The 18,620-nt window shown below is 40.4% G+C and overlaps 1 protein-coding gene and 1 pseudogene across 1 annotated transcript in view; one reads left to right on the top strand and one right to left on the bottom strand.

Annotated features, from left to right (window-relative positions):
• MCCC2 (methylcrotonoyl-CoA carboxylase 2) overlaps nt 1-18,620 on the top strand; it is a 54,180-nt gene that overhangs the window by 22,198 nt on the left and 13,362 nt on the right. The window contains exons 8-12 of the mRNA XM_006762374.2: nt 3,826-3,890; nt 8,919-9,018; nt 9,130-9,225; nt 13,275-13,347; nt 17,016-17,092. Coding sequence (XP_006762437.1) covers nt 3,826-3,890; nt 8,919-9,018; nt 9,130-9,225; nt 13,275-13,347; nt 17,016-17,092 — 411 coding nt within the window. The remainder of the gene's footprint in view (nt 1-3,825; nt 3,891-8,918; nt 9,019-9,129; nt 9,226-13,274; nt 13,348-17,015; nt 17,093-18,620) is intronic.
• LOC102752264 overlaps nt 18,514-18,620 on the bottom strand; it is a 720-nt pseudogene continuing 613 nt past the window's right edge.

Raw genomic sequence — 18,620 nt, 5'->3', positions numbered from 1 at the left:
TGAACTAATATAAATTCAAAGTAAACATCATTACATAAAAGGGTACGGTCTTTTTTTTTTTTTAGTTTTATTCATTTCAAACGGGTCGGATCCGGCCCGTGGGCCGTAGTTTGCCCACGGCTGGACTAGCCCTTAGCTCAGACCCCTACCCAGTCATCTGCTGGTGAACATAATTCAGCACTGCCAGCCGGGATAGTGATGGTGCTGCCGTGCTCCACCCTGAGACACTAGGGCAGCGGTTCTCAAGCTGTGGGTGTGACCCCTTTGGGGGTCGAACGACCCTTTCACAGGGTCGCCTAAATACATCTTGCATATCAGATATTTACATTACGATTCATAACAGTAGCAAAATTATAGTTATGAAGTAGCAAAGAAAATAATTTTATGGTTGGGGGTCACCACAACATGAGAAACTATATTAAAGGGTCGCGGCATTAGGAAGGTTGAGAACCACTGCACTAGGGGGTGCATGCCAGGCCAGGCCCTCACTCGGGCAGATGTAGCAATCATTAGGAAGGGGGCAGGGCCCTGGCTCCAGTTAGCGGAAAGCAGGGAGCCAAGAACCCATCCCAGAGAGGTGGTGGGAAGCAGACTGTCCAAGAACTGAAGCCCAAACTCCAACTCACACACTCCATTGTCATCTCAGACTTTACTTAGAGAACATAAATTCAAAGATAAATTAGAATTCAATGGAGTGGCCACTGAGCATTAAACTTCAAGCACAGGGCCATTCTGAGAATGGGATCCTATGCAGCCTCACTGGTCGCCTGCCTCTGATGCAGCACTGAGAACTGGATCATATAATCCTGGCTCGTCCTCCCCTTCCCTTTGGTCAGCTCCGTTCCAGCGATTTTCAGTAATGCAGTCATTACTCCACCCTGTTTATGGCAGACATGACCGTAGACTTCAGAGTGATAGAGAATAGGTGGAGAGACAGGTAATTACTACACTGAACAACAAAATGTCCCATTATATAAGTGAAATCCAAGAATATTAAATACCCAAAAGAGAAGAATGTCATATTATAAAACCACCATCTATATAAAATGGGGTATTATTCAGCTATAAATAGGAATGAAGTTCTGACACATGCCACATCATGGAAGAACCTTGAAAACTTTATGCCAGACACAACAGATCTTGTATAGTTCCACTTCTGTGAAATAGTTAGAGTGGTCAAATTCATAGAGAGAAAGTAGATTAATAGTTGCCAGAGACCGGGAGGGTGGAATGGGGAGTGACTGCTAATGAGTATGGGGTTTTTTTGTTTTTTTTTTTTTTTGGTGAGTGATGAATGTTCTGGAGTTGGTGGCAGTAATGGTTGCAAAGTTTATAAATACACTAAAAAACACTGAATTGTATACTTTTAAAGTTGAATTTTATGGTATGTGAGTTATATCTCAAGTATGTTTATTTCTTCAAAAGTCTATCAATCATCTGTGGTTTTGGAATATTAAGACAAATTTATTTTAAAAAGCATGGTAAAAGGAGCATAAGCTTTGTTATGCTCAGTATATTTTCCACATGACTGTGCTAATTTTTAATAACTTATTGAGGATCAGATCAGCCTGAGGAGCTGCCATTTCATATTCAAAAAGCCTGTGGTGTTTATTATCTATATAATAAAAGGCTAATATGCAAATCAACTGAACAGCGGAACAACCGGTTGCTATGACATGCACTGACCACCAGGGGGCAGGCGCTGAATGCAGGAGCTGCCCCCAGTGGTCAGTGCGCTCCCATAGGGCGAGTGCTGCTCAGTCAGAAGCCGGGCTCAAGGCTGGCGAGCGCAGCAGCACTAAGGACCCATCGGGAGATGTCCGACTACTGGCCTAGGCCCGCTCCCCATCGGGCCTAAGCTGGCAGTTGGACATCCCCTGAGGGGGTCCCAGACTGCTCCAGGACCCAGGCCGGGCTGAGAGGAGGGACACCCCCCCTCCCCCACAATGCACGAATGTTGTGCACTGGGCCTCTAGGTCTTTAATATTTCTCTAGCTTTACGTGATAGCGATCATTGTTTAATGAGAGGAAAATTCACTCCAGATTTACCTTTGTATATTAAAGGGTACATACTTTCATGAGTAGTCCTTATTTATATTTCATTAGATAAAGAGTAAAGATATGACTAAAATTTGAAAATATCTTTTTGGGAATATAGGCAGCAGCATACTACTAGAATAATGCTAACAGCACTTACCAGTGGATTCAGATTTAACTTGGCAGCCAGGCAAGTCTGCAGTCTGTCCCAGAACTGATCCTCATTCAGGAGTCCACCATTGAAACACTGTTTACAGTAGAAAAAGAAGCAGCAGCATCCTCACCTGCTTGAGAATTTTGAATTTGACACTTGTTTCACTGAAAATTGAGAAAAGACTTGGTAGGTTTCACACATAATATGGGCTTGAGTTGCAGTAGCTTAAAATGGTTGAAAAAAGCATAGTGACAAGTTTTTGAAAGAGCTTTTTGTTCTCCTATCTTTTGTTTATCTTCTGAACTTATAATTTAGTAGCATGAGCTATTTTGACTTTTATCATTTTTGCTCCTATCACAATACCAAACATGATGTGGGTGCTCAATAAATATTAACTAGTGACAAATCCTTATATTTTTAGTCAGATCTCTGAAAATAAATATAGTATGTTGGTGTTTATTCCTTTTTACAGCTTTAAATATCCAGATACCTCTTATAATTAGTTATTGTTTGGACCAAATTATATTTTACACTGAATTTCTTTGGGAGGAGAACTAAAAATTTGGTTCTGGGGGTGGAATAATTGGAAGTGAAAATTTTAATTACCTTTCCCAGTGGAATTTTTTATTTAAGACAGAGCTTTTGATGTAGTGAATAATAAGTTATTTCTGTGCTGTATTTTAGATTAGTGTTCATTTTTCTAATTAAAGCTTTTCCTATTTGAAGAAAAAGAAACAAATCAATCAACTTAAAGAAGTAGGAATCAATAAGCAATTCCGGAGGGATCAGATTGGCATTTAGTACTGAAGACTTTTCTTGCTTAGAATTTCTCAGGCTATAATTAAGTCATTCTTAATTTATTACTTGAGCTTTCTTTCTTTTAGCTCACATTCTTCTGAATCTTAGATGTGAGTAATCTTAGATATTTTCCCCATTTTAAAGTTATTATACCTTTAAGAGTTTGTAATAGTCACTGGAGTTTTTCAGCATAGGTGAAGAAAAGGCAGTATTTCAGTGTATTTATTGAGTGTTCAAAGATGAGTAAATCACAGTTCCTACCATCAAGGAACTCACAGTATAGAGGAGAGGACAGAGACACATGCAGATTACAGAAATATAGTCAGGCAAGTGCCATGGAGGAGGTGTAAGTGGAATACCCTTGGGCCACGGATAAGCAAACATTGCTCTATTATTACATGCAGCGTCATTAATGGTGAGAGGCCTGAGTGGGTCAGGGAAAGGCACAGAGAGCAGGTGGGGCTTGAAGGGTAAGCAAGGATTCACCAGAGAGTGAGAGGGAGCAGGGAGCGCCGGCCAAGGGCACAGACACTAAGGCTTTAACATGCAATGGAGGCAGCCTGAGGAGGGGAGAGAGCAGGCTCGTAGGCCAGAAATGTTCAAATCAAGTTCCATCTCTCGCTCTGGGGCTGTGGGCAAGTTCCTTAGTGACTCTGGGTTTAGATTTTTCATTTGTAAACTGGTTTGCTAGGCAAGTGGAATGAAAAAAACAAAATGTCTTTAGCTCAATGGAAGAAAGAGTGGTAGGTACAGTCAGGTTAGGCGCTGTGTGTTAGGAAAACATTTGTATATTTCGGATGGGCAGATCTCACCTTTGACTTTTCTCCCTGTTGTAGGTTAAGGCAGCAACTGGAGAAGAGGTGTCAGCTGAGGATCTTGGAGGTGCTGATCTTCATTGCAGGTGAAACGGAAGAGGTTATTTCTTTTCAGGATTGATTGCCACATGTTTTTAAAAGTTTAAAGTATTTTTCCAAGTATTAAACTTGCCACAATTTGTTCTCCATCTGCTGTTTTAGGGTTCAATTCTTCGAACGGTAGAGTTGCATTTCTAAGCTAGAACATCAGCTTTTCCATTATAGAAAGACTGGAGAGACAGGTTTCTTATTTAACAAATACCCATTGAGCTCTAGATCTTTGAGATGATAGACCTTGTCTCTGTCTACAGTGACAATGTAGTTTACAGTGTAGTCAGGGAGGTGGGCAATAAATAATTACCAAAATTCATATAAATGTGTATGTGTGATAGGCCTGCAAAGGAGAAATATAGGGAGAGCATATAGAAGGTGGATCAAACCCAGTGGTTAAATGAACATTTGGGAAGTGGAGCACAGGGTGCTGGTGGTGAACTGCAGTTCAATACCGACCACAAGAGAAAATGAAATAGAGAAGTTTGTTAATCACGGGTCTGGAGGAAGTACATGGCATGCCTTCAGGGGTCACCTCGGGAGGTCAAGGCAGCTCGGACAGAGAGAAAGAAAGAAACTGGGGCACATGTTTTTTTTGTTTTAATTTTATATTGATTTCAGAGAGGAAGGGAGAGGAGAGAGAGAGAGAATCATCAATGATGAGAGAGAATCATTGAATGACTGCCTCTTACACGCCCCCAACCAGAGATCAAGCCTGCAATTTGGGCATGTGCCCTTGATCAGATTCGAACTTGGGACCTTTCAGTCTGCTGGCGGACATGCTATCCACTGAGCCAAACTGGCTAAGGCTGGGGCACATGTTTTAATAGGGTCCTAGGTAGGAGTGTTTTGGGTTCCTGGGCTACTGCTGGATTGTTCAGTTCCATCCAAAAGAGTGGAATTTTGCTAAGTTCGATGGCGGTCTTATCTAAGGGTGCATAAGACATATAGGTGCTGGGAGGCAGGGGAGACTGCTGATTACAAGGGCTGCTGGGAAAGTCATATCAGGACTTACATTTGCTCGTGACCCTCAGTTGCTCTGTAGGGCTTGTGCCCGTACTAGTTAGTTTAAGGTCCTTGCAGGCCGCTTGGCCAAATAAATGGATCTGAGGTGGTAGTACCTGATAGCAGGTAAGTGTTTAACAGCTGGTTCTCGGGGGGGAGGGAAAAGCCCTGCTTTGGGGCATCTGCCCATACCTGTAGTATAAGTTATCCCACCACAGGATGCAGGAAGAGATGCACACAGTAGGCTCTTGTGAGTCAGGTGCCAGCTTGCTCTGCACATCACTGGTTTAACTACTTCAGGTTAGAATTCAAGGGTAAGAATTCTTGACCATCTACCTCCTAGAATTTTATGAAGTGATAAACAAGGCGATAAATGTAAATTGCTTGAAATAATACCTGCTTTAAATAAATACTTATAAATGTTAACTGCCATTATTACTGTTGTTTATCATCTTAATTGGTCATTAAGGGTTTTGGACCTTTTTCTTTTTTAAAGAGTACAGACAGTCCTCCAGTTACATAGGACTCGACGTACGTCGTTTCATGGTTATGTCGCTATCTCCCATTTATTAAAAAAAAGTTCTGTCATTTCAATGTATGTACATATGTGCTTTATGTTTTTTATTTATTTACCACAAGTAAAGGTCAGGAATTGTTATCTTTCTTTTAAATTTTTTTACTGTTTCACTTCATTACTGCTGTGCATGTGCTCCATGTGAGTGACGTAGGTGCTTATGTAGGTGGGTTCCGACCTACGGCGAAAATCATGTTACTTTGTGCCATAGGAACAGATCTCCAATGTAACCCGAGGACCTACTGTAATTAGAAAACCATTGAAAAGCTTTAAGCAGAATGTGCTAACCCTAAATATTTCATTAAAAAAATTCCCTCTGGCTACTAAGTAGAGAATGCTTGGAGTGTTGGCAAGAGTCTATGTGGGGGACCAGTTGGGTGGGTGTATCAGTAGCGTAGGTGAGAGATGCTGGTGGCTTAGGTGCTTATGGTGGTAGTGAAGGTAGCGGGGTGAACAGAGTTGAGCTCTATTTTAGAGGTGGAATCGAGAGACATGTTGGTGGATTTCATGTAAGGGGTGCAAGAAGGTGAGATGACAAAGATGGTGACATGAAATGGCTTTACTTCCTGAGATTGGGAAGGCAGGGGAAAGAGCAGATTTGAGGATCAAGCATTCCTTTTGGATCTGATAAGTTAGAGATGCTTGAGACATCCAAGTAGAGATGCTGAGGAGGCAGGTAGCTGTAAGAGTCCAGAGCCCAGACCAGTGCTGGAGATCTTTACATGGGAGTCCTCAGCATAGAGATGGACTCTAAAACCATAGGATGAGATGAACTCACCTCCAGGTGAATATAGATGTAGAGGAGGGCCCAGGATCATACCCTAAAGAACCCAGACCTGAATGGCAAGCGTCTAGTCATCAGATTCAGGTGTGGTAAACCTACCTTTGATCTTCCAACCACAAACAAACCCAGGGAGGCAGATGGGTATAATAATTCTGCTTTTCTATCAAAGAACACTGCCATGCCAATTAAAGGGTTGATTTAGGCGCCTATCTTTGCCCCAGGTTTTCATTCCTTTCTCATTGAGCACTTATTTTGAATAGATTGATTATACTAAGTGTTATAGGTAATACAGAGGAATTTTAGCCCTAGTCCCAACCTCAGATTTATAATTTAATTAGGCAGCTAAGAGAAAGAAATGAATTAAAAAACAATTACAAAATATGCTAGCATGCTTCCAATTTTACAGTTCTCCTTTTAGAGGCCAAAGGAGAAATAACGAGTTGAGGAAGGCATAGAAAAGCTCAGAGGGAGAGCTTTAAGGTCTGCCCGAGTTTGAACAGAACACTTGTTCATTTAGGTGAGCACAACTGTGTGACTGGAGAATCAGGGTGACTGCCTTATCTGGCCGTTTACTGACTGTTACAGGGAGACAGTGAGTGGATGTTTCAACCTGAGGAGAAAGAGGACGCAGGTAGAAAAGGGTGAGTGGGCATAGGACAGTGTAGGCTGTTACTGTCTGTGCTTAACCTGGGGAAGGCGAAGAAGATAGTATTTATGGAATATTAACAAAATGTTTTTGACTTTAAAAACTGTAATCCAGTGCCCATGAAAGCTGTAGGCAGTATATCAATTTAGGGTGTAGGATCTAGAATTCATCCTTCATTTACCTCACTTATTACCATTGTGACTAGACAAACCACGTAACCTTCCGGAGCCTCATTTCCTCATGCGTAAAACGAAGGAAAGGATAGTTCTTACCTCATAGCACAGGATCTGGTGCATACTAAGCACCCTATTACTACCGGCTATTATTCTTAACCTGTTTAAAATCATAGGACAATGATTAGATGGTGATGGCTTTCTTGGGGAACAATGTCATAATATTTACTAGTCACAAATTGCTTTGGGTTCTCTCTGTCTAATCAAAGAGTGATAAATGTGTATTTACAAAGGTTCTCGCTGTCTTTAAAAATACATATTTATACTTCTGTTTAGTCATCCAGAAGAATTAATTTGACACAAAGACTTATGTAATGTAATGCCTCCTCAAAGGTTTCTCTTTCCTGCTCTTTTGGTAAATACTAGGCACCTTTTAAAAGAAAGCATTTTATTTTAAATATTTACTGATTTGGAAGCAATTCCTCCTGCTTCTGTTTGCTTTCTGAATTACTACAGTATAGCCAGAAGTCAGCACTTGTAGCTGGTATTATATATGAAGTATTTACTAATAAAAGATATCATCAGTTGTAAATTATTGTATTAAGTTAGAAAGGGTCTGCCATTGCAAAGGCACTGGAGGACTGTAACGAGAAGCAAGTACCGTCTGCTTTTATTCAGGGACACCCAATCCAGAAGTGGCAAGTGACACCAAACCACTGTGAGAGCCCAGTTCTAGGAAATGTCTCCCAAGGGTTTGGCATTTTTCCTAGACAAGATATCAAAATTTAGATTGCAGCAGCTTAGTCCTTATTCATAAAATGAACCAAAATTCTGTTTGTTTCAGGTATATAGTTTGCCTGACTTTACCATTTTGTTTATACTTTATTAGAAAGTCTAGTACTTTACATCTGAAATAAGAAGCCATCTAATCAGAACAGAACCAGAGCAAGCCCATATTTCATTGACACTGAACTTGAAATTGAACAGGAACTTCCATGGCCCCTAAGACAGAACCATTTTAGCAATACTCATTTTAACCCATGATCTGAGGGACAGTGCCTTAAACCTTTGCAGTTACCTTCTGACAGCTTGCTTTTAGGTGTAACTTCTGAGGGAGGGAGCTCAGCAGTCTTTCAGAAGCGAGAGGCCATGGTTGGCATCTTCATTAGGAGCTCAGTTAGTTACAAACACTTTTTGTTGTTACCAAAGCATCACTAAAGTGTGCCATCTACGGTTGAATTTATCCTGTAGAATTTTTTCAAAAAATATATTTTATTGATTTTCTACAGAGAGGAAGGGAGAGGGATAGAGAGTTAGAAACATCGATGAGAGAGAAACATCAATCAGCTGCCTCCTGCACACTCCCCACTGGGGATGTGCCTACAACCAAGGTACATGCCCTTGACCGGAATCGAACCTGGGACCCTTCAGTCCGCAGGCTGATGTTCTATTCACCGAACCAAACCGGTTAGGGCTTATCATGTAGAATTTTGTTTGAGGTATGTGGGCTGACCATTAAATAGAAGTCCTTATCAGCAAGGCCCCATGATCTAGTTGAAGGAGGTCAGGACAGAAATAGAGGTGTGGATTCTTATGCAGCTACTGGTGGTTCTATGCAAGGTTCTATGCATACCTGTTTTCCTGTTTGTAAAACAAGGATGATACCAGGGACATTATAATGTTTGCCAGGGACATTATGAAGATCACATTAAATATCATTTATTAAAGTGGTTTGGAAGTAAAAATGATGCCATCCGTAGATGAGAGAAGGTGTTTGGGCTTAAGATATTTCATTTTTTCTTTTTCTCTAATCTGATTATTTTAGTGTACTTTACTCTGTAGAAAGTCCGGAGTCACTGACTACTACGCTTTGGATGATAATCACGCCCTTCACTTAACTAGGAAGATTGTGAGAAGTCTCAATTATCAGAAAAAATTGGATGTGAGTTGGATGTGTTCTTATAGCTTTTATTTTTCTGAAAAGCATTTTGGCTTATGTCATGTTGAAATAATGTCTTAAAAATGGTTAATAGGATTTTTCTATTTTCTGCAGGTTACCATTGAGCCTTCTGAAGATCCTTTATTTCCTGCAGATGAATTGTATGGTATAGTGGGCGCTAACCTTAAGAGGAACTTCGATGTCCGAGAGGTATGTAAAGTGGAACTGTGAGCCATAAACCTTGCTGTCTGTCTCCTCATATGTGTATACATTGTCAAAGCCAGAGTCTGTTTATAATGTTCATGCATAGGGGCTGGTTTAGATCTCAGTAAGGAGTGACAGACACGTGAGAGAAAGATCTTTCCATAGTGTAGGATTCACTGGTACACAATAAAAACCAAAAGAGAGAGGGGGAAACCCTGTTAGTTATTGGAAAGTTTTCATTGCACAATGATGAACCTTGGTTTATTCATAAACAGTACTTCATAATGTGGACATTAGGAATGATGTAGGGCAACTTCATTTTCAGCTATTTCCTTTCAGTATTTTTGTTTCAGGAATTGGATGAAATGTTGTTGAAAGAAAAAACATACCCTTTTATATCAATATTAGATTAGCAAAGATTAGACTTTGATTACAGGTGAAGATTACAGATTGTTGCTATGATTACAGATTATTGATATAGTCTTGTATAGTCTAGAGTAACAATTTTTAGTGTTTGCATATAGCATGTAGTCTTTTATTTTGTTCAGTATCCATATCTGGTAGAATACTTTCTATGCTAGAAAATTATTATTTTTTAAAAATATGTTTTTATTGATTTCAGAGAGGAAAGGCTAGAAACATCAATGATGAGAGAGAATCATTGATTGACTGTCTCCCGCATGCCCCCCATGGGGATGTAGCCTACAACCCGGGCATGTGCCCCAACCGGAAATAGAACTGCGAGCTCCTGGTTCATTGGTCGACGCTCAACCTCTGAGCTATACCAGCCAGGCACTAGAAAATTATTTTAATACCAGATTCTCTGTCTTAATATTTTGTGACTTTCCCCCTTGACTATAAAACTATTAATGTATTAATTGTGGAAAGAACAGAAAATATAGAAAAACATAAAATTGCTTATAATTCTACCATCTAGAGAAAGCAGCTAATATTTTGGTGTTTTGACTTAATGTATATGTAGACATTTTTATGGAGTTGTGATAGTATATATATATACATACATACATACATACGTATATACATATATATATTTAATTCTACTTTTTCCAGTTTGAATTATAAACATTTAACAATTATTTAAAGGTTCTTTATGAAACATTTTCCATGGCCTGATCCTAACTCCTTATATAATGTACAACATGGTAAGCACGCAGTAAATATTTATTCAAATGAATTAATGAATGTATTATCCCACTTATGGATGTATGTAATTGTTTATTTAGGAAATGCTCTATTGTTAAATTCTGGATTTCTTTGGAGCTCCTCTTTAGCAAGATGACTTAATCAACTGTAACTTTTAGAATGGGATTTTAGTTTGACTTTTCAGTCAATTATAGGCACAGAAAAAATGGTACTTACTGTCTGAGGTGCTTGAAAAAATGTGTTGCTCCAGATAGCCAAGTTTTCTAGGTGGTTGAGAATTCATTCTTTTAAGGAAAACCATCTTTTTTTCATGTAGTCATCAGTATTTTTTGAGTACTTGTTCTATGAAGGTGCTGTTTCAGGTACCAGGAGCACAGAAATGAGCTGCACAGATGCAAATCCATGTTTTCATGGCAGTTCCATTTCATTTTAATGGAGATTATTTTATGAAGATAGACTCTTGCCTTCTTAAATAGTGTCCTGGACTTCCACCTGTTGCTAACTCATGTTCATCATTGTGAGGATAATTTATTATCTTTTCTGTTCTAGTAAAGTAGTCTTCCTAGTGAATGGAGCTGTGGGGCAGCACTGGGATAGGAATCAGAAAACCCAGCTTCTGGTCCTTGTCTCCTTAGTCAGTGGTACTGGGATGGGTACTCAGCATTGATTTCCACTCCTACATACAAGAGTAGTAGTACTATATGATATGTTTGCTTTCTAAAGTTCGAGTCATTGTGAAGATGAGGTACTATATTTTATGTGGCTGGGTGGTCATTGTAAAGCAAATAGAAGGTAGTTTCACACTAAGTGACCCTAGGCTGTTGTGCCCTTTGAGTCACTTTATCTTCGTGTTGAAGAATAGTAGTTATTATGTGTTGATTGTTTTTAAAAGGTACAATTTTGGCCCTCGCAGGTTTGGCTCAGTGGATAGAGGGTCAGCCTGTGGACTAAAGGGTTCTGGGTTTGATTCCGGTCAAAGACACATGCCTGGGTTGCGGGCTCAATCCCCAGTGAGGGACATGCAGGAGGCAGCCGATCAGTGATTCTCTCTCATCATTGATGTTTCTCTCTCTCTCTCCCTCTCCATTCCTCTCTGAAATCAATTAAAAAAAATAAAATGTACAATTCTGGAGGAACATACCACTTACAACAGATAACATGTTTTCATTATATAGTCGGACCTTTTAGGAAAATAACTAAAAAATAATTCAAAGTAAGCTTTACTTTTTGGAAAGAAAGATATTGGGAAACATTCACTCATTTTCAGTTTTTCATCTTACAAAAAGAAGGCCTACACTGATGTAGTAAGTAGGAGAAAGGAAGTTTGAACTAGTAGAAAAATGATGTGTATAATAGTTTTTGAAGGAATTTGGAATATGCTTCATGTTTGGAACTCCTTGAAATAGTCCTGATGTATAATGATGAACTTTGAGGATGAACTATTTAGTGATTTCTACTCCTTTTAGGTTAAGTATATATGTATGTGGGGTGATCCTTTATTATCAGATTCAGAATCAGTAAACCTTTATTGAAGGTGTAGGGGAGAAAGAAACTTTCCCATCAGAGTTCTTTCGGCTGGTCTAACAGTGAAGTCTACCCAGGCAGATTAGATTAAGAGAACAGCCAAATTTATGCATGTATGATGGAACCCTCACATACATGAGAAAGACTCCACATACATGAGAGGTTCAAGGACAGAAAGTTAAAATGAGATACGGCATTCTGAGCTAAAGATGAGGGAAAGTGCTGAAGGGAGGAGGGTCATTCACAGGACATTAAGAAGAACAGATGTTCAACAGTTAGAATTTCCCCCTGCCTTATAGATAGGTCAGTGATAACTCTGAGTATGGATGAGGCCCCTAATTTTAATTCTTTAAGGGAGATGTAAAAATTTCTCATGACCCGGCAGGGTCTCAGTTGCCTTCAGCTCAAAATAATCCACATGTCAAAGTAGCATCTGTTCTTCTGAACCCCTTCAAAGGATTAATAATAATAGCTACCTTTTAATGACAGCCAGGAAGTGTGCTGTGATTAGCACTTTTTAAGTCTTATCATTTTTTAAAAAACAGATGAGGAAATTGAGGCTTAGAGGATTTTAGCTAGCCAGGCTGTGACTCTTTAATTTCTCAGTGGTAGAGCTGGGAGCCAGAGCTGGTTCTTCATCTCAGCATTATTTTATTAGGTTATTTTGCTACTACGTCATCACATCTTCACAACTCTGTCCCATCTTTTTTTTTTTTAATATATTTTATTGATTTTTTACAGAGAGGAAGGGAGAGAGATAGAGAGTTAGAAACATCGATGAGAGAGAGACATCGATCAGTTGCCTCCTGCACATCTCCTACTGGGGATGTGCCCGCAACCCAGGTACATGCCCTTGACCGGAATCAAACCCGGGACCTTTCAGTCCGCGGGCCGATGCTCTATCCACTGAGCCAAACCGGTTTCGGCATCTGTCCCATCTTTGCAGAAATGAGAACTGAAACTCAGAGAGGGTAAGTGACTTTGCTCCAGGACATGCAAATCATCTGTGATACCTCAAGTTGGAGGTCTTCTGACTAAGCTCTCTACCTTGCTTTCTGATTGAATCCCTGACCCTAGGCCAGTACATTTGAACAGCCACTGAAGCTTTGAGTCTGGCAACCAGCTCATGGGGCCTCTCTGCTTCTCTGGTGTCAACACAGTGCTAATGCTTCTGTAGTGAAGTGTGATATCAGAACCCAGAATGACTTTGTATGAAAAGTGAAATTCTCGTGAGAAGATTTTCTATGTAGGGTGAAATTTTGTGAAAGTGACAACTTCACTATGAATTTGTTTTCCTTATAAATAACTTCAATGTAACAATTCCTTTGTAATATAATTTTCAGAGACATTGTTATTTTTCCTCTTAGGTCATTGCTAGAATCGTGGATGGGAGCAGATTCAATGAGTTCAAAGCCTTATATGGAGACACGTTAGTTACAGGTATAAAGATGAAGAATTGAATGTGAACATTTTCTGTTGCTTGAAAATAAATGCTGTCTTGTCTCAAGGCTTTGATGCACTTGACATGAGCTTTGTTATTTAGAGCAGTACAAATGTGTGAGTCAGAATCTAAAGGGAGCTGCTTTATAAAGATCAGTTGAAGCTGAATGGCTTCATGGATCCAGGTTTTAAATGATGATGTCTAGATGCTGTGGTCTAGGTCTTTATCTGTGACTTAGCAGCATTAGCTGTATAAAAAGTTTAGAACAAAACAAACTGATGAACAAAATAGATCCAGAGACATAGAAACATAGAACAGACTGTTGAATCTTAGAGGGAAGGTGGAGATGGGTAGGTGGTTGGGAAGAGATTAACCAAATAACATATGCATATATGCATAACCCATGGACACAGACAATAGTATGGTGAAGGCTTGGAATGGGAGGTGGGTGCAGGCTAGAAGGGGTCAATGGGAAAAGAAAGGGGGCATCTGTAATACTTTCAACAATAAAGATAAAATGTTAAAAAATTTTCTTATTGTCATATTAGCAGAAATATTTGTAGTTCTTTTTGTTTCTCTGGATAACTATTTTGAAAATTTCTGCACTGTCTTTTAAAAAAATATGTTTTTATTGATTTTTTTTTGAGAGGAAGGGAGAGGGAGAGAAAGATAGAAACATCAATGAGATAGAGAAACATCGATCAACCACCTCCTACTTGCTCCCCACCGGGGGTTGAGCCTGCAATCTGGGCATGTGCCCTAACGACCTATGGTACATGAGAGAATGCTTAACTAACTGAGCCACACTGGCAGGGCTCAGCACAATCTTTTGTATTATTTAGTCTCTAATTCAACTGGGAAATTGTATATAATGTGTAAAACTTCCTGGGAGGATGCAGACGGAGTTAAACCTCACGGCCTCTTATATTGGCTTATGCAAATACTAGATCCAGAATATAGGCCAGAATACCAAATCTGAAAAAACAAAACAAGGATATTTATAGACGTTAATTCATTCACCTGAAGTGTTAAGTTTGTAGGCCTTTGGAGAAAAGTATTTGAAACATAGATGCTAGACCAGGGATGGGCAAACTTTTTGACTCGAGGGCCACAATGGTTTCTTAAACTGGACCGGAGGGCCGGAACAAAAGCATGGATGGAGTGTTTGTGTGAACTCATATAAATTCAAAGGAAACATCATTACATAAAAGGGTACGGTCTTTTTTTTTTTTTTTGGTTTTATTCATTTCAAACGGGCCAGATCCGGCCCGCGGCCATAGTTTGCCCACGGCTGTGCTAGACCCATAGTTATCTTGGACAAATGGCAGAACAAATGTGGGTACTTTTTTGGTCTGATAAAAGCTGAAAAATTTAGCAGTTAGTCTGAAGACAACATTTCCAAGTAGAATAAACAACCAGCTATAAAAAATCCAATTTGCAAATATACATTGAAGCTTAAGGGTAAGTCACCACACTTTCTCTTGGTCTGATTTATGAGCAAGAGAATGGTTCACACTGGGAGTGGAATTTATGTTTTTGTATTTAGGTGTTTAAGAGCTTTTGTTTGATATATAGACAGGATTTACCACTTAATAGTTCAGGATGTAACCCTCATTGTGGGGCAGTTTAAACTAAGTTCAAACTGTTTCTGCTTCTTTCTTAAGATGGATGGGCTGTCCTTATCATCTCTTTTTATGTATTTGACCTGTACTTGCTAAAAAGCTGGTGGCACCTTTGTCCCCTACAATACTAAGGATATATCCAGTTTCCTCCATCTCTTCTTGACTGTACTGGACTTGAAGTAAAGTTGGGGGCGGGGAGTGAGAAGAAGAGTCGGGGAGCACGAGAGGTGAGAGGGCGAATAAGAGAGAACATGAGAAGGTGAGGGCCATTTCGGGGGAGGGAGTGAGAAGGCGAAGAACAGATTTTTCTAAGGATCAGGTGTCCCAGGCAGCTCTTAAAGGTTTCTTCCTGCCTCTGCCCTTGCCATTTGCTGGCCCTAGTAGATCCTTGGATATTTTACTTTCCTGTTTGGCCTATAGGAACTGGTGCTTCCTTCATGGGTGTCCCTATTATAGTGGCGCATGAGCCACACTCACTAGTCCTGTTACTGGAGATCCCAGGCAGGGCTAGGATGGGTTAAAAGTCTAAATAGTGAAGAGGGCAGGCTATCTTCAGGAGTACCACCTTGCTGCCCAGTGATGAGCGAAGTTCCCAGCCTTTTGTGGGTGGGGCAGGACTCAAAGCGGATTGCTGGGCTGTTTGGGAAGTTCACCCCTCTCTGCAATGCCAGTGAGAGTGTGGCTAGGATTTTAGGCCTGAAAGACCAAGAGAAATCTAGGTGACCATTGATCAGTGTTTCATGTTTATCACATTAAACAGACATAATTAAAAATAAATAAATGAAAGGTCAGAGTAAAGAACAAATAAAATTTAAAAAATTTAGTGTCCTGCTTATCAGTAAACTGCATAACAGTCTTATCCATTAATTTTTTGAGCACCTGCTTTGTGTCAGGCATCACAAGCAGGGTGTCTTAATGGCAACCTGTCCATCTTGAGTTTGAAGACAGAGCCAGGTTCTAGAAACTCTGGTAGTGTGCTGCCTTTGACCCACTGCAACCAGCACAGCTGTTGACTCTTGGGTTCCAGGTATTTGACATCTATATATAGTCATAAGTAGGCTTGTTGAGAATTACGCTTGGAAGGTCTCTCTAGTCAAGGTCTTCAGGTTCACAAAATAATTAACTTCCTGAAATCATCTATAAAGTGTGTACCTCACAAAATCACGTTTCCCTTTGTTTCTTCTCCTTTAAGAAATATAAACGAAACTTATGGAAAGGAGAAAGAAAAAGATGCAGAGGAAACGAAAGTGGAGTGATGCACTTTTCTTCTAAGCTTATCTAGATTTCTTACTTTAAACTTGGTTATCACCAGGCTTGACAGTGTTCCTGTTTTTGTTTAAGTTTGCCTTTGCTGAGTGTATCCCCTCTCCCTCCCTCGAAGTCGGTATTTTGTGGAAGATTAAAAAATATATTTTTATTTACTTTTTCCAGAGAGGAAGGGAGAGAGAGAGAGAGATAGAAACATTAATGATGAGAGAGAATCATTGATTGATTCTCACCTCTTGCACGCCCCTCACTGGGGATTGATCCTGCAACCAGACATGTGCCCTTGACTGAAATCGAACCCAGGACCCTTCAGTCCTCAGGCTGGTGCACTATCCACTGAGCCAAACCTGCTAGGGTTCCCCTTTATTTCATGGGCCTGTCATTACCACAGGCATTTTCAGGCAAGCTAGTTACCTGACATTGGCCCACAGTTTTGAACATTGACCTGTAAAGGACTCTGTATCTTTGATTATTCTATTTCAGAATATCCTTCAAGTCTGGTACACAGTGAGCACTCAGATATAACATGTTACAATCTAACCAAACCAAGCATTCAGACAGGTGGCACACCCCTTTACATGTGACACACCCCTTTCAAGAAAGAAAAATCCAGATTCCAGGACCTTAGAAATAAAATGTGACATTACCTGGTGTATATCAGAGGCAAAATCTGTACACTTTAAACTTTGATTTAAAATTAAAGGATGTTAAATATGTCTGTTTGTTGTGAATTAAAAGCCCTCTGAAGTCATAACTCTTTATTTCCATTTTCTCTTGAGGATTTGCTAGAATATTTGGATACCCAATTGGCATTATTGGAAATAATGGAGTCCTCTTTTCTGAATCTGCAAAAAAGGCAAGTACTGTTAAACATGTTTCAAGATTTTCTGTTTTATTTATTTATTTTAATTTAAATTCTTTATTGTTGAAAGTATTACATATCTCCTTTTCCCCCGTTGACCTCTCCCAGTCTGCTCCCACCCCCCCAGCACTTGCCCTTACTCCCCTACTGTCTGTGTCTATTGATTACGCTTATATGCATACATACAAGTCCTTAGGTTATCTCTTACCCTCCCACCCCCTCTCTGAGGCTTGACGATCTGTTTGATGCTTCTATGTCTCTGGATATATTTTAGTTAATCATTTTATGTTATTCATTATACTAGAGGCCCGGTGCATGAAATTTGTGCATGGGGGAAAGGGGGTCCCTCAGCCTGGCCTGCACCCTCTCCAATCTGGGACCCCTCGGGCGATGTCCAACTGCCAGTTTAGGCCCAATCCTGGGCCTAAACTGGCAGTTGGACATCCCTCTTGCAATCTGGGACTGCTGGCTCCTAACCACTTGCCTGCCTGCTGGCTTGATTGCCGCCTAACTGCTCCCCTGCTGGCCTGATGGCCCCCGACTGCCCTCCCCAGCCGGCCTCACAGCTCCCACCTGCCCTCCCCTGCCAGCTGATTGCCCTAACTGCCTCTGCCTCGGCCCCCACCACCATGGCTTTGTCCAGAAGGAAGTTGGACGGTAGGAAGATATCTGGTCTCCTGGTCTAATTAGCATATTACCCTTTTATTAGTATAGATTCCACAAATGAGTGAGATCATGTGATATTTTCTTTCTCTGCTTGGCTTATTTTGCTTAGCATAATGCTCTTCAGGTCCATCCATGCTGTTGCAAATGGTAAGAGTTCCTTCTTTGTAATATTCCATTGTATAGCTGTACCACAGTTTTCTTTCTTTCTTTTTTTTAAACATATTTCTTTATTGATTTCAGAGAGGAAGGGAGAGGGAGAGAGAGATAGAAATATCAATGACGAGAGAGAATCATTGATTGGCTGCCTCCTGCATGCCCCCTACCAGGGATTGAGTCCGCACCCCAGGCAAGTGCCCTTGGCTGGAATCGAACTGGGGACCCTTCAGTCCGCAGGTGCGCCCGAACCAAGGTACATGCCCTTGACCGGAATCGAACCTGGGACCCCTCAGTCCACAGGCTGACGCTCTATCCACTGAGCCAAATCAGCTAGGGTATATTTTCATTTTTTTTAAACATATTTCTTTATTGATTTCAGAGAGGAAGGGAGAGGGAGAGAGAGATAGAAATATCAATGACGAGAGAGAATCATTGATTGGCTGCCTCCTGCATGCCCCCTACCAGGGATTGAGCCCGCAACCCAGGCAAGTGCCCTTGGCTGGAATCGAACTGGGGACCCTTCAGTCCGCAGGCCGATGCTCTATCCACTGAGCCCAACCAGCTGGACCCATAGTTTTCTAAATCCACTCATCTTAGCTATTGTAAATTGTACTGCTATAAACATAGAGGTGTACATATTCTCTCTTTTTAGTGTTTCTGATTTCTTGGGATATATTCCTAGAAATATTTTTGTGGGATC

The sequence above is a fragment of the Myotis davidii genome, unplaced genomic scaffold (assembly GCF_000327345.1).
Source record: "Myotis davidii unplaced genomic scaffold, ASM32734v1 scaffold135, whole genome shotgun sequence".
In the NCBI taxonomy this organism is placed as follows: Eukaryota; Metazoa; Chordata; class Mammalia; order Chiroptera; family Vespertilionidae; genus Myotis; species Myotis davidii.
Note: the sequence above shows the minus strand (reverse complement) of the source record. Positions and strands in the feature narration are given on the sequence as shown.